This window comes from Gigantopelta aegis, chromosome 4, assembly GCF_016097555.1.
Source record: "Gigantopelta aegis isolate Gae_Host chromosome 4, Gae_host_genome, whole genome shotgun sequence".
Taxonomy (NCBI): domain Eukaryota; kingdom Metazoa; phylum Mollusca; class Gastropoda; order Neomphalida; family Peltospiridae; genus Gigantopelta; species Gigantopelta aegis.
The window spans coordinates 80581084-80605729 of record NC_054702.1 but is presented as its reverse complement, the minus strand read 5'-3'; the positions used below and the strand labels follow the sequence as shown (position 1 = coordinate 80605729).

At 34.6% G+C, this 24646-nt stretch overlaps 1 protein-coding gene across 1 annotated transcript; it reads right to left on the bottom strand.

Moving 5' to 3' along the window:
* Positions 1-4048: 4048 nt before the first annotated feature.
* LOC121371190 (protein kintoun-like) lies at positions 4049-23113 on the bottom strand. Its single transcript, XM_041496897.1, has 3 exons — positions 21085-23113; positions 8539-8694; positions 4049-7492 (listed from the first exon to the last, which is right to left on the bottom strand). Exons 1-3 carry the CDS (start codon positions 22747-22749, stop codon positions 6356-6358), a joined length of 2958 nt encoding a protein of 985 aa, XP_041352831.1. The 5' UTR covers positions 22750-23113; the 3' UTR covers positions 4049-6355.
* Between the last annotated feature and the right edge of the window lie 1533 nt (positions 23114-24646).

The following is a 24646-nucleotide window of genomic DNA, read 5'->3' as shown; positions in this document are numbered from 1 at the left end:
ACAATCTAATCTCGCATTCCTTCTCTAGAATAGCATTAATACTGGCTTTATCCAATTGGTGTTTACTGACCATGTACATGTGTTTTTAAGAAGTTGTTTTTTTTTACGTCTCCTTTCTGGCCACATTTCTTACAAACTCCCCATCTACAAATTTCGGCTATCCTAACAATATATTCTGTTCAGTTGTGTGTGTTTGTGTGTGTGTGTGTGTGTGTGCAAGTATTCAGACTAAAATCTGAAGTAAAATTACATCAAACCATTTGGTGTTCATTACAATTCATGAAAATGCCTGAAATATATCTAGATAAGAAATACCACATCCAATATGGACAATCTGAAAGACACTATAAGAAGTTATAATACTGATAATAGCCACCTACTAAAATTGCTTTCCTTATCAAAATAACAAAACAGAAAGCGAACTAACTCATGAAAACTTCTAAATTTTATTTCAGTTTCATTAACCCTTTCAATGCATACTGGATCATCGTCCATCTCATACTAACATCTGAAACAAATACAACACACTGAACAGAACTGATTGTACTTCAACTCAATAATAGTAATAACAATGTTTCTGTGATAGCTACCAATATACTGTATGTAATAAACTGAATGGTCATTAATGAACGGCAGGTAAATGAACTCAAGACCAATTCTGCACACTATTGTTTTTATCAGTAATGTTACTCTGATTAGTCCATCAATTTGCTTTTATAACAGCTCTGTTATGGTCCAATCTTGTACTTGTTTTGGACTGTCCCTCTACACAAAAATATCTCCTTAAATCATAATGAAGATCTTTAAGCTGCATGAATGATAACTTTAGTTTCAATTTTACTTTTAAAATTAAACACTATGTGAAGAGATAATGAGGAACTCCATAAAATCCTGACATAAAAATACAGCCTTAGGGAGCTCTACAGACTCAATCTTTTAAAGCTTTTTGTACTAAACTATTACTTATGAAGTTATTTCACAGCTGCATTTAAAATTAAAATTCAAAGACTTATTTAACAAAACACAACGAATCTGGTTTTGCACATAAATGTAAATCTACAACTAAACCACAGTTCATATCAGAACCAAGAGTTTGAAGTATACATATTTTCTTCATCTTTACAATGCACCATCTTCCATAATGACGTGACGCTTTGCGTGAAATAGATGCCAAACACGTACAGCAGATATAAATGCTAGTTGCAAATGTAAACTAATGTTTTCTGAAATTTGCTCCATATCTTCCCGTATAAAGATAATTAATGCACAGAACTGCTTAGATTTCTGATGATCAGCTACGTAAAAGCCAAAATGCCCACAGAAGTCTAGGCATTTTAATAAACCACACCCCTCAATAAAAGAAAAAGCAGCAGCTGAACATAAAAATAAACTGCAACCCTCTTATGGTTTCACCAAAATAAAATGTCAAAAAAAAACACCCAAAGAATTTATCAAACATATTTCTTACAATTTCATTGAGAAATTGTTTTTGTAAATATATGTATTTACTTCCAACATGTAGCATCTGCTTCTTGTTTAGATATTCCAATATAATATATATATGACTACAATGCATGTAAGACAACAAAAAAAAGTTTTTAAAAAGTTGGTCTCTGATAAGACCAAAATTCCACAATTGATGCAGATTTAAATTGGAATCAGAATGCACATCCTAGTTTATGCGCAATGGCATTTTGGCTCCAAATGCAGTTTTACTCCATAGCAAGAAAAGTCAACAAAAATCGACATCATACACTGGGGAAAAATAAGAAAAAAAGTTGAAGTGTGAGGATCGAAATCGACGTGCATGCTAACCAAAGACCAGAAATTTATTTTGTTTGGCCTAACTTACGTAAATTACTGTTGCACAACAATTTTTCTTTGCATATAGCCAGATGTATATGGTAACATGACTAAACATATTTGCGTTGCTACATTTTTGCCATTCTTGTAAATTTTGAAACGCACCAACTTATGAATCCACCATTCTAATACCTCCAAAATGTAATTCCAATAAAACCACAAAAACATGTCAACCTAATTCAGAATACGAAAACCTAAACCAACAAAAAACTTGATCACAAAATATATAACAATCATATTTGTGTATCCATGGGATTTCCTCATTTTTTATCGGCTACCAACATATTTACAAACTGATGTAACAGTCAGTAGTCACACTAACAATATCAACATGAATTACATGACACATATACAGGGCTCGAACTTAAGAATTTGTCTCCCACGGCAATTTTTATAAGAATTGCCATGGGTGAAACAACCCACTGATAGCAATTTTGAGCCTGCCTATAGCAAATTGTTTTTTAAAATGACATTTACAGAACATAAATATGAACAAAAGGTTATTTTGCTTTATGTAGACATATTTCAAGTGAAAATGTTAAATATTGGATGATTATGTACACCAGGTGTATATATTTTGCCATTATTGAGGAGTTTTACCGACGGCACAAAAGTGCCTTCAGTAATGCTCTCTACCTACAGCAATTTATATCTCAACAACGGCAATTGCCGTGGGTGCCATCGTTAAGTTCGAACCCTGATATATGACTGATTTTTATTACTTCAATTACTGAAAGCACAGGCACCTGATGATATGATTATGATGTGGTGTAGACTACAAATGTAATTATCTATGACCTTTTACGAATACTACCACATTGCTTACTATCACTAACTTGGTCTAGCATGCATCATCAATAACTTCATATATACTCATGGAAAAAAGTTCCTGTGCATCATTAAATTTCAGTAAGACTTATATTTTTAAAATTTGAAAATATTGTAATTTACATAGATGTACTATTTATCTGTTAAAAGTACGGTGATCCTCTCCTGCCTTCTGAACCTGAAGTACTGTTTACACAATGTTTGGTGAGCCGTTGGTGACGATGTAACAGAACAACATACTGATGTATGGCCATGGTCGTACTTTGTTATCACCTAATCGGTTGCGTTCAGTTCTTCCAATGATTGGCCTTAACTCAGAGATGCATTAGGATGTTAAACCTTTCATTTCAAAATGATTCCACATGTGTACCCGCTTAATACTGATGATTTGCTGACGTGGTGTCACGTGTCGACTACCTAAACATGAAAGATCCCTAGTACCCCATAACTGTCGAGAACATCTCCACAGATATTGCATAGTGTTCTGATGAACAGCAAGAATACCAAAGTTACTAGCAACGGCGTTTGTGCCATTCTAACCTCAATCATACCCATCGTTCGAAGGAGTCCATTTTCTGGGAGGCGTGGCATCACACTGACGACGATCAGATACCAACAAAAATATTTTTCTGAGTCATGAGAATCCATACAATAGTTTTAAAGTCCAATGATAAGAAAAATGACATCAAACAGGAACACGTGACCAAGAATGCTAGTAATGCAACGTGTGATCACAAAGTATGAATAGTTCGTGCAATTGACAGGACACCGCAGGAATATCAACGGGAGTGGTTACACATTCATTTACTGAAATTTTTATGACCAGATTTCAAGTAAATTATATTCTATATGCAATTATTTGGTGCACAGTAACTTTTTTCTGCCAGTATATATATATATCTTGGCCCCGCTCCATGAAGCAATCTTAGTGCTAAGATCACTAACTGCACAACTACCGTATGTACTTAAGGTGATCTTAACCTAAGATCGGTTTGTGGAACGGAGCCCATGGCTTTAGATCTCTTAAGTTTTTTCTCTGTTCTGAACACTGCAAGGTCTTTTTAACACAGAAATATTGTTAACAGCTGATGTAAGAGTTGTGGATAATAAGAAAGGCATGTGATTTTAATGTTATTGAAATATAACATTTCATTGGTTTTCAGGGGAGCCTTAACCTTGGTGCAACCTTAAACATACTACACATACGTCTAGTACTAGTATACTACTGTGTATTATAGACATGCTTTCTTATTATGACATCAAGTGTCTGTGCTGAAAAATACATGTAACTGGTACTGTCATCACAATGTGTTCAAAAACAGCTTTTGCAGTGGCCATAAATGACTGGGATTCACAATTATGTTTTATTTTCTTTATTAGCCGTCAGAAATAGAAAATGAGGCATAGTCAAGCAGATTGTCACACAGCATACTTGTACAATCAAATATCTTAACCCATCCTGGATATAGGTAATAGCAAAATCAATACTTGAAATGCATTATCTATTTGTTTTGTCCCTTTGTCCAATTCATGTTTACACCTCTACTATATCATTTCACAAACAACAGTTATCACTGACTGTACAACCATCACATGACAAAGGAGAGCCAAAATTCAAAATGCATCAACAAACACTGTCACACCACACACACAAGTAATTGCTACAAATTAATATAATTTGTAGAGTCAGCAATATATACCATGATGTCTGGTTACATGGAATACTAACTCAAATACAACTGAATAACAGCTGATGTACATATATGGTTTAATTAAGACCACTTTGTGGTACTGAAACAACTGGTTTAAATTAACTGGACAACCAGGATTATATGGATTTTAGATCTGTAATCCAGTCAACTCTAAAGGAAACAAGTCCATTTATCTACTAAACTAATATAATAATAATAGATTATATTAATTGTTGGGTTCTAGATCTATAATCCACTGTCAACTCTCACGAAAACAGTCCATTTATCTACTGAACTTCTATTATGTTAATTACAGGGCTAAGTGGATTTTAGACAGGTCTGTAATCCACTGTCAACTTTCAAAGAAGCAGTCTATTTATCTGCTAAACTCAAGCAATAGTTTTAGATTTGTAATCCGTCAACACAGTCCATTTATCTACTAAACTGGTATTATATTAATTACAGGGCTAAGTAATCCACTGTCAACTTTCAAAGAAGCAGTCTATTTATCTGCTAAACTCAAGCAATAGTTCTCAGTCAAGTAGCTTAAATAATTTTATGAAACAGTATTAAATATGTTATTGGCGCCTACAAGTATGTGGTCTACTACTTGTTTTGGTTCGAAGTGGTTTGCACATTAAGATTTGTAACCAAAAGGACAAAGCATGCCTGCAACTTGAGCAATGATTTTAGACATGGGATATGGAAAAGTCTTATCAACTTTTAATCATTTTATATTATCATACTGTTTTTATTTGTTTTATCAACAGTGGTTTAATATGAAGATATGTACTGGGTTGTCAGTAGGACCACGTCTAGGACTCAACTTTCACTTAGACATTGATGAAGAAATAAAATGAACTCTGCCTCAAAAGAAAAAAGAAGAAGAAAAAAAAGCACCTGCACATTGTCAAGTTGATATGTAGACAGTTTAACAAGTCTCCAGTCAAGTGTTCTTTAAAAAAAGAAAAAGAAAAAAAAGGAACAATCCATTAAATTTAGAAATTTACTGAATTATAAGCTATGAACTAAGACAAGGCTAATCACAATGACAAACATTTTCATGAGCACAGAAACCATACTTGTTTTGTTTTGTTTTGTTTGGGTTGTTTGTTGGGGGTCTTTTCTTCTTCTTTTTTTTGGGGGGGGGGGGGGGGGGGGGGGGGGGGGTACTCCCTAATAGAAGTGTAAATAAAAAATGTTGATTTGTAAGAAATATACTCATCAACATTCTTCATTTTAAAAGCACACACTGTCATTCCATCCTAGCATATAGTTTGCATGCTTGTGAAAATGTTCATAACTGTGAACAGTCCTTAACAATTGCCTCAACACATAAATAAACAGTACTAGGTACCATTGCTTTAAGGTGATATCTCAAAGTTGCATAATGGCAGCTTACTGCCAAAATTATTAACTTTTGCTTTCAAATATATATAGACATATCTTCAACAATATTCCCATAAAAAAATACAACCAAATCATTTAATTTACTAGTAGAAAAAAACAAAAACATTTTTATTTGGGAACTTTTAAGGATGATCAATGGAATTGGGAGTGTTAAGTTGAAGTTAAATTCTGTAATGTTACCCACACATCTTATTGCAAATCATCCGTCTCCGATGGGTCTACCTACCCGACAGCTGGCTAGGTACATTTTGTGGATTTTCCTATTTCATGAGATTTGATAAGACAGGAACCTTAGGTTACCTAGTTGTACTGGATGAGACTGCTTAAAATTTTGATATTTCGGAGTCATCTATACAAGCATGGGATTTATTAATTTGTAGTTATTTATCAGAAATAATATAAAAATAGCTAAACACTAACTTTGAGACAGCACCTTAAAGCCATGCAAATATTTTACAAAATATTGCCAACATATGATATCTGAATAAAGAATGAATTGCAACTGCTGTACAATCAAAGTGTATATTCAGCAATCATCAAACCTCATATCACACCCATACATCCTAGTCTATATCCAGGTCATATATCAGAGAATTGGAAAACTTAAATGCACACTGAGTCCTGTGTTCGTTATCAAATCCTGGGACTTCACTTTCTTTCCAGCTCAATTCTGAGTTAATGTTATCATCATCTGGATCTTTGTTGTTGTTTTCACCATTCTGCTTGTGAGTGGGCTGCATGTTATCACAGTTGTGCTGGTCTGTCTGCTTGTTGTAATTGGCATTGATTCTGATGAAAGAAGACCCATCCTCTTCCACAAGCTGCTTCAAAGAGCCTGGGCGGGATACATCTTCTGAGGACACAATCTGAGCATCTATAACTGGTGCCGATGTAGTTTTAATAGATTTACCATCCAAATTCTTGTTATCACCACCAGAATACATGTGACCATCTGTTCTAGGTTCCACTTCAGACACCGACTTACTAGTCCTACCCCCCACATCATCATCATCATCATCACTGTCAGTGGCCATTTTATCATCTGGAGCAAACATGGTTTTACATTCATCACCTCTATCATCATTTTTCCGTTGTTTCAAATCATTTCCCTGCTGTTTCAAATCAACTAAATTACTATCTCCGACACAAACTTCACCACTAGTCCTAAAATCCTGGTTATCTTTGCCTGGTAACACATCCGCCAACTGCAATTCAGCAGCGACATCAACAGCCTCCTCGTCAATCTGCTCAAATTCTCCATTCTTGTCTTCCGTCTGCGAGTCGGAGTTTGTGTGTTCGGAGCTGAGGTCGTCCCCACTGCTGCCTTCAGAGCCGCCGCTATTGTGTCGCCTGCGTCCAACTTTCTTGTTGATTTTCTCATCCTTCTTGCGGGCCCGTCGGCGTTTACTTTTCAGAGCTGTTTTCATACTCGTGGGCGATGCAGTTGGTTTGTAAGTTGTCTTATCAATGTGGTTGTTAAATGAAACAGATTTTCTGAATCGACCGTTTAAAGACAATGAAAGTTCATCTTCAGGAGATAGTCGAGAATTTTCTCCATAATCATCGCTCGATTCCGACAGGGTCCTCTGTTTAAGAATGCTCTGCAGCTTGGGTCCATTCTTTTCGTGGATGACCTCAATATCAGCTGAAGACGGTCCGTCGTATTCATCGTTATCTGCATCTTCTGGAATTCCAACACTCTGGAAATATCAACAGTTATAAATTAATTTTAAGCATGTATCAGAATTTAGTTTTAAAGTTACTAGTAACTCAAAAGCAAAATGATGACTCATCAGTAAATAGGGATTGAATCTAGTTCAGTCAATATAGCGCTTGCCTGAGGTGTGTGGGTAGAACATTGGATCCCCCCAGTGGATCCATTCTCTGATTAGGTTTTCCCCCGCCCCAACCAGTGCCCGACGATTGGTATATCAAAGGTTGTGGTATGTGATGTCCTATCTATGAGAAAGTGCATATATAAGATCCCTTACTACTAATGAAAAAAGTAGCATATATTGGTCCCCTGATGACCAGATGGTTGACATCTAAAAGCCGATTATCAATAAATCAGTGTGCTCTAGTGGTGTCATTAAACAAAACACATTTTAACTTCATCAGTAATTATTTGAACTTTCTGTACAAACATCCACATTAATGATAAAAAGGTATAGTTACCCAAGAATATTTTATTTATATTAAAATAATAATGATTAGCCAATCAATAAAGCATGGTGTGTACTAGATACACATATATCACAGGGAACATTTTGTTACTACTGTGAAGAGATGATTAACTGTAAGTTTCGGAGATAGCTACACAATTTTAAAACATTACATAATAGTTACTAATCAATTTTCAGTAGAGTTTCAACGAGATAGTTACACAATTTTAAAACATCACATAGTAATTGCTAATAAATTTTGAGTTGAGTTTCAATGAGATAGTTATACAATTTTAAAACATCACATAGTAGTTGCTAATCAATTTTCAGTAGTTTCAACGATAGTTACACAATTTTAAAACATCACATAGTAGTTGCTAATCAATTTTCAGCAGCAGAGTTTCAGCTCTTGTTAATCAGATGTTTAAAAACAATATATGCCATATCATCTTATCTGGGAGCATTATTAAAAAACTAACAAAACATGAAGGCACAGTACCAATTCAGAAATTTTGTATCAAGTAGACATACTTTGTTAGAATCAGCCAAATCATAAATCTGCCTGTTTTTTAGTTTAGCTTTACCTTGATCTGTATTGTGAGTTTCTTTTCGTTCATCTCCGTGACCTGGACTTGCGGCTGTTTGTCCTCGTCAAGTTTCAGCTGCTCGAGCTCTTCAGCCTCTCGGTCCATCGCATCCAGCTGCTGCTGCAGGTTGTCTTCCGTCACAAATAGCTTCTCCTGTAGACAAAATTAGAGAAGAAACCAGTTAAAACTGTTATTCAAAAGAAGGAAGAAGGAAATGTTTTATTTAACGACACACTCAACACATTTTATTTACACTTATGGTTATGGACCATACAGATATTGAGAGTTGAAACCTGCTGTCGCCACTTCATAAGCTACTTTTTGTAATTAGCAGAAAGAGTTCTTTTACATGCACCATCCCACAGACAGGATAGTACATACCACAGCCTTTGATATACCAGTTGTGGTGCACTGGCTGAAACGAGAAATAGCCCAATGGGCCCATCAACGAGGATCAATCCCAGACCGACTGTGCATCGAGCGAGTGCTTTACCACTGGGCTACATCCCTCCCCCTTTTTAAAAAAGAATGATGCAATACATAACAACAGCACACCATTCATCAGTTGTATCAAAGACAATGGAGTAAAATGTCTGGTTTATAAAAACTGTTTTTATGAAATATCAGTACACTGTTAGGCATATTTTATCAACAGGAATGGAATCTTTGTCTAATGACATCGCAGCACATTCAAAAGTATAGCCATGTGGGTTTTTTTTAACACTGACCCGGACAAAACGTTTTGTCTCCAGCCTCCCCATCCCTTCCTACAGTACTCGTTAATATATATGTGTGACATGTACACACATGGAGGCTAGTGTGCGTATATTTATAACTAAATAATCATATATCTTATGCGTAAAAAATTTAGTACATTTCACCAATGGTTAATACCCCCCCCATGATTATGACAGTAAGCTCAACATGAATACATATGTAAACACATCTACAATGTCATTAACATAATGATTAAGAATAAAAACAAGTAAAAATGAAATTATAGACGGCAAAGAACATCAGTGTCATTAGATCTTAACAAGTTAATACCAAAGACCATGAATGATACAATTTCTTTGGTTCATCTTAAATATTAAATCCATACATTAGGCCTAACTACATGCACTGTCCATATTAAGCAATCAGGAACAAACATTCCAATGTATTTCACAAGGTTATCAATATGTACAAATCATTAAAAAACCCGCAATGTACTAACGCTCAGTTGAGACATATTTAGTTTTTGTAAATCTATAACTGGTGGACATTTATTAAATAGGCTCAAATCAAATTGTTGACAGCTGCATATTAATGACATCCCTGCATCCCTACATCCATCATATATGTAGCTAAGAACAGCAATTAAAATACATCTATCAAAACAGAAACTACTAAGATGACAGTGTATCAATAATCTTGAGTCGTACCTGTACTTCACACATTACTGACACAAACACAAAATAACAAAATGCACAAAGTTAAAAAACGAAATAAGATGAAGAACTTGGTGGCTGTGTTGATGTAATCCTGTTAGATAGACACACTTGTGAATATAGGTCAACCATGTGTAAAAACCTGTGTAGAATCCAATAGTAAAACTCCACATCACAACAAATGCACTACGGGTGAAGGTCAAGTACATTATGCATAATTAGTAACAGCTTTAGTAAACATACAAGAATTTCAAGACCATGAATCATGCATTAAAATTTAATATACAATGTATATGCAATATAAAGATTTCTACAATAATAAATTAAATAATTTTATCTATTAATATTACTGGTATATACATACATCACATGTAACACACTTGTGTGGGGGTTGATACATGCAGTTTTCATTCTGGATTGCATGACAGACTTACAGCAAATCAACTTCAAAAATACATACAGTGTATATCTAAACTGTCTCCTAACAAATGGGCCTTTATGAACTGTAAATTATAAACTATTTCCTGTACTTAAAACCACTTCATGTGATAATGTTTGAAACAGTACCTATTGTTACCTAAACATTTATATAGACAAGTGTAATATAAAGGGTTTTTTTATTCCACTTTACTTTTCCATCCAATAAAACAATTTAGTCGAGTGGTAAAACCATCAATATTTCCAACAATTACCACTCATGTTTGTCTATGTAAAATAAGAATTCAAATTCAAACCCATTAGCTGTTGAACAGACGAAGGAAGGAAGGAATGAAGGAAAGAAGGAAGAAAGAAATAATGTTGTTTTTTAATACACTTAGCATATTTTAATTACCTGGTATGGTTACATGATGTCAGACAAATGGTTAAAGCAGGGTTTAGTCTTAAGCCCATAAAATATTAGCAATTTGGCGAATTTGCTAAGAAAATCTGTTGCTAAATTCAAGTTTCAATTAGCCAAACAGCAAAAATGGTGGTACATCTGTAAACAGCATACAATGTTTTAATTATCTCTTTGGGGAATTAGTATTGAAATTCAACTTTTAGTTCACATTTGGCGATTTGGTAAGCGACAGCTTAAACCCTGGTTAAAGACCATACATATAACGAGAAAGGAAACCCGCTTCCATCATACAATGGACTACTCTTTCCAATTAGGGGCAAGGGATCTTTTATGCAGCATCCTTTATTACACTAGTTTTAGAACACTGGTTGGAACGAGAACTATTACACAGACTATGTCAAACTGTAACTTCAAGGATTCTCAGTAGTTGAGAGAACCAGATAAGCCAATTTAAAAATGGAGGAATATCTTCAGTTTCTTTTTTCCTAAAAGAAAACAGTTTCTTTTTGAAAGCAGTCTATAGAAAATTAACAAAACACCCCACATAACAGTGTAATTCAACAGCAACTTAGTGTACAAATGTTTTATAAGCGGGACAGTTGTCAAGAAGTAGTGCAGTTTTGTTTTTCTTTTGTTGATCAAATGTTTTGTCAAGGGAAAAACACCAATCGATTGCAGACGTCATGCATGCAGTTTTGTTATTGTAGTACTGGTAGGACAAGAATTTTACATGCTTCAAGGACTGTGGGTTGGTTTATGATAACTAGAAATGCCAACTTATCTGTTCTGGTTTGGTTATAGCATGATGCAATAAAAATGTTGTAGCTCCACCTTCAAGATATTTTTAGTAGTTTCCTTTATTCAGGGAAACAGGGCTAACACTGGGTCCACAGAAAAGTTTGCCAAATTACCTATCAAACTTAAAAAACTGCAGAAACCTGGTTATTTTCTAACAAAATATAACTTTTTTCATGAAATTAATACATTAAAATTTTCGAAATTTCAAATTTCATTAACATTTGCTAGTTTTTAAAATTCGCAGTTGGCGAATTTGGCGAGTGCCAGAGCTAGCTCTGGGGAAACATTTTATTTTTAAAATTTTAATTAGCAATATTTCTAGTCAACTGAAAATTGATTAACAACTATTGTTTAATATTTTAAACTTGCGTAGTGATCTGTGAAACTTGCATAGCGATTCGTGACACACTACGTACTGAACAAAATGTTCAGTTATTATTTTGGTCAGTCTAGTTAATCATCTGTTGGCTGGTCTGTGAGCACACCTAATCCCATATAGCTTTTAAAAAGAACTGCAAATTCAGACGCTATCACTTTCAAACATATTAAATTATTGATACTTGCCAATACTTTAAGTTGTAACAATAAAATGGTTTTGTTTTGTTAATATAATTTTTTATTGAATATGTAATCTTTTTAATATTTGAAAATATATTTAATTTCATGAAAAATATGCAAACTATATACATTATATATAGGAAATATATCATTTGGTACCACATACAGTATTTGTTAAAGTATGAGATAAACATACAAATGCCAACATGTTTACATAAAGAAATGTTTGGGACTCATTTCTTCCTTCGAGATAGAGTAATGTTTGAGAAAACGGAATCTGACATATAAAGTTTATTGTATTTACTTTTGATATCCAAGAACCAATATATATTTCTTGAATGATTTACATATCATTTACATTGGCATAGGAAGGTGCCAAAAAGTAGGTAGAGGAGCACACACTTATATTTACACACTATTATAAAGCAAAATATCTGAATTAGTGATTTACTAACGTTTGAGAACTACATGGAGTACATGTAGCTGACACTGTTTAAATAGTGTATGAACACCTAAGCCGAATGTACAAATTTTATCACAACAATTTAACCTATAGACAGTTACATCTACACTTACCATAATCCACATGAAAATCTGCCATAGAAACTGTGGTATGACAAAAATCACTTGGATTGATAGTCTTAGTACCTCCACCATCGTGCAGCCCAGTTTACCTGATCCAGTGAAGGAAAACACTGCAATTTGTCTGCACATAGAGGCACACAAGCCACACTGAGAGTAAGCGCTACACCTTTTATTATTGTTATAACATCTTGAGGCTTCCCCAACAGCAAAAATACAGGTCAGACAGCTCGAAGCATGGAAAGAAGATCCGGCTGGCTCACCTGACTGCAGGCAGACGTGTTATGCTCCATTGACCACTCCACTCCACTAAATGATGGAGATGATATTGAGACACTTGTACAAATCATATTGGCCTGTCATGGACAAAACTCTCTGGTGAAGTCAGAGGTTGTGCCCATGACAGGTGTGCTTGGACAGTTCTCTGTTGGAAGCATGCCAAACATGACACACACCCCATACCCACTTCATGTTGTAGTAATTACATGCAGGGTATAAGCTATTGATTGCCAAAAAGGCTTGCAAAATGCAATTTGAAGTTGAATTTAATGAATATATGTCATTAATTAACAATCAGCAAAAATGCTAATTTGAAAACTGTTGTTTATATATGTTTATAGCTATTTTAAACAATTTTGTTAGGTAAATGTTACTTGAAATTGGCTACATATTTTCTGATCAAATTTGACAAATTACTATTAATTTTTGGCATCCAGCTTAAAGCCAAATACATGCACGACAATCAGGGTCTGACAAATCCCTAGCCCTCAGTCCCAGCTAGTGAATGTTTGAATGTAGAAGCCCTGACATAGGGCACTAGCCAAAGCTTCTGTGAGGGCAAGTAACTTTCTGACACTTGTTGAACACTGCCACAATATCAGCCTAACAAAACACCAATCTAAAGTACCGGCCTCGGTGGCGTCATGGTTAGGCCATCGGTCTACAGGCTGGTAGGTACTGGGTTCAGATCCCAGTGGAGGCATGGGATTTTTAATCCAGATACCGACTCCAAACCCTGAGTGAATGCTCCGCAAGGCTCGGTGGGTAGGTGTAAACCACTTGCACCGACCAGTGATCCATAAATGGTTCAACAAAGGCCATGGTTTGTGCTATCCTGCCTGTGGGAAGCGCAAATAAAAGATCCCTTGCTGCTAATCAGAAAGAGTAGTGGCGACAGTGGGTTTCCTCTTCAAATCTGTGTGGTCCTTAACCATATGTCTGACGCCATATAACCGTAAATAAAATGTGTTGAGTGCGTCGTTAAATAAAACATTTCTTTCATTATAAGTTTGACGCCCTAGGTGGTCGGCTTAATCGCCTAAAAGTAACGCTAGTCCTAGATTTATATAAAAAGATAATGCAAGTCATTTAGTCGCTGTTTAGTTAGCTTTGCCCTTGAATGCATGGATACCAATATGCATACGTCTTTTATCTATATTCATTATCTTTCTAATTTCGTTCTTTCTCTCTCCAATGTATTCCCTGCAGTGTTCGCTGCTCTAAATCAATTGGATAGCATCCGATAATGCAGCCATTATTCAAATCCCAGTTTTACACTAGCATCTCTATCCGATACGTTGGGTGCCAAGAGAGTCGGTTGTCAAGTAGCATTGTAAGTAAGCTGGAACAATCGTGTACTGTTAACTCTTTCTTCCAACATAAAGCTGTGATTATAATTTCCACCGACAGAGGATTCATTGTTAGGATTCATTGTTAAAATAGTCTTTTTATAGAACATTGAATTCAATTCACTACTCTTTTCATACTTAACATCAGCGGTAGACCTATCCTACTGGGAGAGTGTCTCAGTTTGGGTGTGTGGCGTGTGTGGAATGTCGGTTGCCACATGGAGCTACGGATATACCACGTTCAAATACCAATGCTCACTATTGGGTTACGTTTTCATCTCAGTCAGTTCAGATAGTTGAATTTCGTGCCATGGCCATGGTTTGTGCTATCCTGCCTGTGGGAAGCGCAAATAAAAGATCCCTTGCTGCTAATCGGAAAGAGTAGCCCATGTAGTGGCGACAGCGGGTTTCCTCTCAAGATCTGTGTGGTCCTTAACCATATGTCTGACGCCATATAACCGTAAATAAAATGTGTTGAATGCGTTGTTAAAGTATGAAAACAGAAAATGCCAAAGCAAATTACAATGTTGATAGGTTTCCTGATTAAGTGCAATATTCATCCATGAACATGTAATACCAAATTTGTTGCCAAATACCCATGGAAACCATTCTGGGAATAATAAAAGAAATACTAGTGGTCTCAAAGTGAATAAGAAATAATCAATAACGTACATGCAGTTATTGGTGTGCCATGGTGATGAGGGTCATGGCTAAAACAATTCAATTTTAAGGTTCAAACATTACACTTGTTCAAACTCTTGTTTTATAGGTCTCCTTTCACATTATTCCAAAACATCTACTGTAACATAAGCTGATCAGTATTAAAAACAGTTTTCAGCTTTATGCCAATGATATTGTTTCCAGCTAGTATCGGAGCCTTTTTAACTATTAACCAATTAAATGTATTTTCCTTTTTAGAATATAGGTGTTTGTATAAGCAATATACATGTATTTCTTATCATCCTAATTTACCTCACAATAATTTTATACGTATATATATATATATATAAAAATAGTGAAAATTAAAATGCAGTCTAAGCTACTGTAAACAAGACGACCATAAACACCTTCAATATGCACTGATGTTCTGATCAAGAACATGAATTTAATGCCATATTAGTCATTGAAAAGATTTTGTTAGTCGAAAATATCTCAAGTCAGGATACTCTTTAAGCCATTAACCATCTTAACTGGGTTTCTGCTAGATGGTACTATGAGTATGGTGCCATACCCAAATGTTTTTGCTGATTTTTTTTCTTCTAAATTAATGATAAAATTAAGGACTCATCCTTACTGTACAAATTTCTTAACCCTAACCCATTTTCTTTCTGGGGGACAGCAGGTGCATGCAGGACACACATTGTAAATATTAAATTCCATAGCGCCATACCCCAAAAAAATCTTTCTGGCAGAAATACTACTTAAAGATATTGTTTTATGATAGTCAACCTAATGCTTCATTAAATCAATCAAAAACATCATCTTTACACTTGAATAAAACAAATCATTTACTTGGACAAGTAAAAAGAAAGATTATTGGCAGACAAGTAGATTTGTAAATTGTAGATGTACTTGTCCCGTAGATTAATTAACATTTCTGCTTAGGCCTTAAAAAAAATTGTGTTTCTGGTTTCCCGACCTACTCTAAAATTATGTGGCGCCCTGAAATATTTTTGAAAAAATAAATAAATAAAAAAATTAAAAATTAAATCATGATGCAGGATTTTTTGCAATTAGCAAACTAGATTCGGAACACCTCAGCCAATTACGGTTTTTCGGTTTCATTCAATTTTAAAAAAGGAAGAAGAAAAAAAAGGTCCTACCTAACTTCTCAATTTTTTTTTAAAGGATGAAACCCGAAACACATTTTTTTTTTTAGGCCTTGTGTCTATTACTGCTTAACTTTCCACAATCCTACTTAAAATTCTATGGCTTTCCTGGCCTCAAACATAATATTTAAGCAAATTCCATGACTTCCCAGTTGAATTTATGGATACAAAAGATATCTATGTAAATTAATCATGTTCATAACTTTATTAAAGGTACTAGATGTTCACCATCCACCTTCACAATCAGTTCACACCCTAAAACTGTAAGTGTTCACAAAGACATGCAAATGTTACTTCAATGATGTATTTGGTGTACATTGCCTTCTTTAAAAATAATTCAATAGTAATATATAAATGTATATGTTAAATACTAAATTGTAAAAACAGTACAAATGTGTACACAGGGGTGCAGAAAGTGCTCGCCCCGCTCACCAAACGCGATTTAAAAAAGTGACGGATGAGTTAAAAAATGCCACAACCAATCCGACGGGCGATCTCTCTTTTTTTGACTGTACCTTCTTTTGTTTTTCGTTTTTTTCTCATTGAATCCACGATTCCACATCAGCCATGCCAGAATTGCAAAACATTCAAACAAACGGTTCAGAATTATGACGAAATACACAATATTGGTTCATGTACCTCATTGCCAATATGACTTTGGAGTTTCGAACTGCACTAGCATGACATTCCAGAAACGAACTATACCAAAAACAGCCCCAAACGAAAACGGAACCAAACTGGACAAAACGGAACCATAAAGTATAGCTAAAAAGGGAACCAATTTTTCAAAAAATGTATGGGTACCAGAATTATTTCAAGTTGTGAATGATGATATCTTCAATAAAACAGCTATATTAATAATTTATTACTTTGCTGTATTTTTATGTCTATATAGGGGGAGATAGAAGTATTAGCAGGTAGCTAAAAGTCGACGAAATGCAAATAATTCCAACCAAGCTGCCACTGCGACAAATATATGTTTTGTTAGGCCAAAAAAAAAGAAGAGGTGTTTCCGGTCGACCGACCATCCCTAGTTTTAAGATTAAGAACAACGAAATTAATACAAATATCCCATTAATTTAAGGAAATACACAAACAGTGCATACCAATACTACTACTACTACAACAACAACGATAATGACGATAAATAATAATAATATTATTATTATTATTATTATTATTATAGTATTCAATTTTTAAAACCAAAAAACACACACAAAAACCCTACCTACCTACCCTAATTTTTTGGGGAATGCAATCGGAAACATACCTATTTTTTTTTTGGCCTTATCTTTAAAATGCAGTCCACATGGGTTTACAGAAAACATACTTTGCTTACATTGATTTAACAATTATAGGATATTAAACGAGCTTCCATTTTGTATCATGTTTTTGTCCCGAGTGAAATAAGTTTCAATTGTCACGAGCTTTAGCGACACCGAGTGATGACGAAAATGATTTCACGAGGGACATAACATGATACGAAATGGAAACGAGTTTAATATCCTATTTATTACCCATAATCGATCTTAATTTCTATTCCATAACTGTTTAGTTGACGTTCCTGTAAGGATGTAGTGCGCTAATCATGACGATGAAGTGTTACCAAGATATTTTTAACCATATGGGTAATAATGGATTTTGTATTTTTTTTTACACCTTGTTCGCAAATGTATTGAAATGCTGTTATAGCTTAACACACACACCCCACCCCCACCCCCAAAAAAAACCCCAACAACAAACACAAAAACAACAAGAGGATACCATATTCGCCAAAACATTGGGGTGCCATAATAGCCAAATTGGTTGTTTTAGCCGATTTGTTCCATAGGCTGGCGGACTAATAGAAATTCTGGCGGGCTACTAAATTTTAGTTGGTTCTGGTCCGGTGGGCTAGTTTTAAAATTTCCATTTCTGCACCCCTGGTACATGTATGTTCATGTATATATATGGACTATAGTTTGTGTCAAAAGGGAACCGATTAATTGGCATCTAATTTTATACTAAATACTGCCATTCAAGCTCATGAATATAAAACTATATTATTACCGTTAATGGGCAAACATTACAGCCAGTAGTTCAATATTACAGTAGGTTTTATGACAAACAAAGGACGATTGCAGTCAGAAGTGAAATTTGAAAGTTGACGGGGTTTTTTTAATCAGTAAATCACAAATTCAAACAATAAAAATGACTAAAAACAAAACAATAACAAATGTGTGATCAACAGAATAAAAAAGAAATAATGTTCCAGTGATTAATCAACCTTCCTGGAAATGGTCAAAATTGAGAATGACACCCCATGCATGTGTACTGTGTGATACATGTGCAAACTATGGAATGTGTTTCAGTGTGTTGATAAACAGACCAGAACGTTCTTTACTAGGATGTCTGTCTAAACAAAATAATGCCTGAAAATATGCATGTATTTAGCAGTACTTTTTTCAACCAGATTGGTCCACTTGTAAAACGACAAAAGTTGTAACCCTAATACAAAGCTTTTTTTTCCCTTAATAGACGTTAAGGATATCACTTGTTGACCGAGTAACCAACTTTCACATGAAAGAAATACATACAAACTTTCTAAAAATATGGTTATTCAGCATTTTTATTAAAATTAATAATATATTCGATAGATGGTGTAACCGTACAGGCCGCCATTAAGGGAGTGAAATCCACGCAACAATAACATGTGACGGCATTGCATCTGGGCGCAATTTCAGTATTTATGACTTTCTTGGAACGTTTTGTAAAAGCAAAACCAGTCTCTCGGATAATTCAACCTCATTTAAAGATTGTATATTCATATCAATGTCGGTGGAAATCTGTGAATGATTAAAGACATAAATAATAAAGCACCTATACACGCCAGTACAAAAGTATAGCGAATAAATTAAGCACATGCAAGTAAATAAGTTTGATGGTTATTAAGTGAAACTTCACTGAATACATCCTAAAATATAGAAAAAATATTTCAGTTATGTACGTTTGTAGAAAACGTGGTTTACCATTCTAAAAAAGAAAAACTGACCTTAGATCTAGACGTCAATATTTAGCTGTTATTATTATTAGCTCTGGGATACTCCAGATGTGATCACATGGGGATGAAGTGGGAAGCAGTTCACAAGTCCAAATATTGTTCTTTTATTATTATTATTTTTAATGAGTTATGGTGTTAAATGTGTGCAAATAAACTGATAAATAAATAATTTACTGACGTAATACGCATGCAGGCCACACCAAACATTGCACCCCCCCACCCACTTCGTCAAATTTTATTTTTTAATTATTATTATTTATATTTATATTATTAATTAATTAATTAATTTTTTTGTTATTTTATTATTGTAAATATTTTTTAAATAATTATTTTTTTGTTTCCATGAAAACAAATTACCGGTAATTAAATTAATCATCCACAATATTCAACACTAAATTACCCTGAAAACGCACCTCTGATTAGTCATTAAATGTTCTATATTCTAGTTAATTACAAAACAAACCCCTCTGACACTTACTGGTAATGCCCAAAACAAGTATAAATAAAACAGGAGCACAGACTGGGGTGAGGCGTTGTCATCTGATGCCCACGTCCGCAGAGGCTAAAATAGTTTTAAAGTTCAATACATTAGGCTATACAGGTGTCCAGGGAAATTATATTTGCTTGCTTAAGTTTAAATTATTTGTTATGCTTTTGTAGTCATGTGTATATATATGCTTTATTATGTACGTTTTTAATTACTAACACACTTCCACAAGCTTTGATATGAACATACAATCTTTAAATGAGGTTGAATTATCCGACATACTGGCTTTGCTTTTAGAAAATGTGCTAAGAAGATAATAAATACTGAAAATGCAACCAGATGCAATGCCTTCACATGTTATTATTGTGTAAGTTTCACTCCCTTAATGGCGGACCGATCACGTGATTCTAAACATGGCCACACATAGTACTTTGACGTCACTGGCCAATAAACCCGTCTATAGGAGGCTGTTTACAAAATGTAGGTGGCTATAAACTGAATATAGAGAAGTTTATAAATGTTCAGTCATTTAACTTTACATGTAAGCATGACAAAAAGGCAATGATAGTAGCAGCATGCAATAGCCTACTGAAATTGCCACCAGCCACATAATAATGACCTCGGAGTTCACACACTGGAATAAATTTTGGTCAACCAATTTTCAGAAATACCGGAGTGTTTTCTTGAAATTTATTAAAATGTGGTTAATTTGAGTAATATCATTGAACACACCGCTTGATTGACACAAAATGGTGAGTTCACATATGGGCAATTCCACGATTACTCGTGTTACATTTTTATCATACTAATACTACTAATTCTTTTGATTTGCTTAGGATTAATAATTATACATTCAACACTTATTTTCTTTATTACATTTTATTAGTTAAATAATCAATGTATATTACAATTATAAAAAAAAGAAGAAAATATGATGATTGTTTTCATACTGTATGTGTAAACATCGGTTACTTGCATGACAAAAAAAGGACATTGCAAAAAATGTACACACTTAAAATCGAGTCTATATTATATAATCATTATCCGCCTTTTCTTGGTCAAATCTATATTACAGATTTTACCATGAAAAGGTGGACAATGAGTGCCAATTAAATTTAATAAGGGTTAGTAACACATTTTACAAGTAACATACTGTCCCTGCTTAGTGCTACAAGTTTTAAACCTGTGTAACACCCACCTCCACCCTGAACTTGTTATCAAACTACTAGTATTTCAGAAGTCCAGCCACAAATCTAAGTAAACAATTTGTAGTATTTCTGTCATTGGGTGAAGTCCTAAAAACACCCGTCACCAATCTATATGGTCTAATACTCATTTCAGTATGTTTACCTCCAAGTGATCAGCATCAAGCCCAACTTGAAATCGGTCCCAAATCCCTCTGCAGTTCCGAGCCTTCAACAGCAGCAGCACGGCATTCTGCTCAGACGTCTCCACGCTGCACTGATCAGCAACAATATCACACCCATGGCCAAACTTGATGTGCACACTATAGTACATTGGGAAATACCCTGAGCCCACTGAAACAAATTTTAAAGTTACAGAGTCTTGCGAGGGAAATGATTTTGTTACAGTTTCTGGTGATATTCGCTTGACATTGAATACAAATGAGACAGTGTCATTATCTTGAGAAAAATCATAATCAGGAAAGCTATATGCAACTTGCATCTCTTTCTCAAGCTTCTTAGATGGTTCTTCAGTACCATAATCCCCAGTCTGATCCAGTTTTAATTCTTTTTCATCTTTTGAAGATTCGGTTAAAGATGGAGGAAGTTCCTCTATCAATGATTTATTATCTTTAGAAGTTGACAGATCTGCACTGGTATCAGCAGCATCGCCATTGTGTTGGCTTTCATCGTCAATGAAAGATGGCAACTTGGGGATCACATCTGGAATGACTGGCAAGGTTATAATTAGACAATGCTTAGCCTTGTCAAACTTGGCTGAACCTTCATCATCATTGACTGGATATGGTAGGCGGATGTCCAATTTGTATCTTGCAGGTTTTACCGACTCTAAAACAAGCCTCTGTTCAAATATGTCCAGATTTACAGGTGCTGCTGATGAGAGGAGTGGAAGCTCAATTTTAAAAACTAAAGCTTTAGGTCTTGTTGACGGTCGTGAATCTGGTTTGTTGCAATATTCTTGAAGATCCATTTCTGATCTGTGAGTGATAGTGTACTTTGGAGTGGTTGCATCGCTGTCTTCTTTGGTCTTCCCTTTCTTCATCTTCAGTTCTTTCTTCTGCTTTTCATCCTTACGCTTCTTGAACTGTTGTTCCAATTCACGAGTTTTCTCTGCAGTGGTTTTGCTATCATATGGATATGGCATGTTTTTTAAAACATCATCTGTGACTGGCGGTTTTTCCGTGGATGTCTCTGTGGAGTGACGTGTTCTTATAACCGTTGCTTGTGGTATTCCTTTAAATTCCAGTTTAATTCTCTTGAAATTTTTTCGGTCTACTTTCGTATTAAATTTCTCTTCAATGCCATCAAATGCAACGTCATAAATCATTTTTAGGTAGCGATCATTTGTTTCTGCCATTCGGTAAGTATCTGGGTGAATAACAAAATCAAAGACAACACAGTTGGTGCCTTCATCGACGTCTTCGCGTTCAGGCGCAAATGAATGTGGAATCTGACAAAACATTCCAGTACGATCGTCAGGTCTACGCTTTGGTTCGAATGATGGTTTTTCAATTTTGTCATTAAGACAAATGTTAATAAACGCGAGTTTGGTTCCATTTACGGTTGTCTTCAGAACATGGCCAGGTTTTGGATGAATGAACTGGACATCCATTCCACGTTCATTTTCCATTTGACGAATCTCTTCCTCATAACGACGTCTATTTTCTGGATCTGAAATTTCTTCAGCATACTCCACGAAAAGCTTACGGAATTTTTCATCTTTCAAAGCTTCTGTTATTCGCTTTAATTCATCAGGTTTCAGATCCAAGTCTTCTAAACTGTCTTTCGACGCCATGGTGTTTGCAAACATCTACCCTTGAGACAGTGAACATGCGCAATGGCAACAAAAACATTCAAAGGGGGAGAACTGTCGTGGTTCGGAACCAGATCGGCCTTTTCCGTCATATAGCTAAACAACAGTCCGGAAAAAACCCGAAGGATTTTCTACTCGGGTGTTTATTTCTAGAAACATCTACATTATGTAAATTATAACCCCGCCTATCCCAATCTGGTAACCATAGCATGGATTGAAAAAAAACCACACACACATTTTTCAGTTACGCATACGATAAGACAGGATAATAATAACAATAATAAAAAAAATTAATAGGCCTAAATAATAAAAATAAATTGGTAAAAAAAAAAAAAAAAAAAAAAGTAACTAAAATTCAAGATGTAATAATAATAATAATAATAATAATAATAATGATACATCCCCCATAATAAAAAAAAAAAAAAAAAATTGTACATAAATATATTAATTAACTACTGGTAAATGTAGGCATTATAAAATCGATAAAAATTTTTCAATAATTGCATAATAAATAGGTTTTTTTTTTTTTTAATTTAAAAACATTATACCGATTATATAAAATTAGGTTATATGCCAATCATATGCCCATGAGAGTATTCTAGTAAAAACATAATTTATATATGAAAAAACTTACTATCATTACTTATTAAATATTTGTTTGATAAGGCAAAACAAAAATTATATATGACCAAGTAGGGCTGTACCTAACCTAAAATAACTGAAACAGGGCATATTAAACAGTCTTCTCCATCTAGACAAAAAACATTTAAAACCAAATAGGGCACTTTTTATTATTTGTGAGAAAGGTTAGGGTGGGTGAAGTGGGTTGGGGTGGAAGGACAGCTATATATTAATTTGTTTTTCAACATTATCTTCAGTTGGGTGGATTCGTGCCTCGTTTCCATTTCTGATGCCTATCAAACAAAACCTGTATTTATAATAATAAAGAAATATGTCTGAATGCAAAATACATCCTTTTTTTATCTCTCCAGCCAACAGAATAGTTCACTATAATTATCAAGTGCTAAATGCTGATTTGGCTCAGTAGTTTAGTTCCCACATTAGGTCTAACTATAAAGAAGTACCCTCTTGTATACTTGCTAGGTTGTCCCTTCTTTACCAGCCTGAACTGCAGGATTTAAGTCTACCAGTACTGCACTGATTTACATGGAATTTGACAATCAGCTGTCATAACTTCACATAGTTCAAGATATACAGGGAAATATAACCAGTATGACACACGTGTCAAAATTATTTCACATGACCAACGAATGACGTCATTTTGGGAAGCGACGTCAAAACATAATGTGTCGTCCCTGTGTAATCGCTTAGCAAAATGACGCCATTTCAGAAAATGACGTCAATTCATGGTCTTCTTTTGGTTGTTTGAAGCATGCTAGCCTGTTCATAAAATATTGAATTGTACTGATTTTACCAAACTTCAATTACCCTCGCTCTCACTTGGATAATACAAGAATCCTGACACTCATTTTGTAAAATCAATACGACACACAAGCTCACATAAAAATCTAGTCATAAAAAATGAAGGTGCAATTAACTGTAGTTAAAGTTTGTTTAATTTTAACTTATAAAGTTTGTTTAACTTTAACTTATAAAGTTTGCTTTGTTTAACAGCACCACTAGAGCACATTGATTTATTATTTATCATCGGCTATGGGATGTCAAACATTTGGAAATTTCGACATATAGTCTTAAGAGAGGAAACCCGCTACATTTTTCCATTAGTAGCAAGGGATCTTTTGTATGCACCATCCCAGAGATAACAGCACATACCACAGCCTTTGATATACAGTTCTTACACGACTGATTATCTATTCCAGTGACTGAGAAAAAAGCAGGATCCCACCGACTGCTCAACAACATATATTAGTTA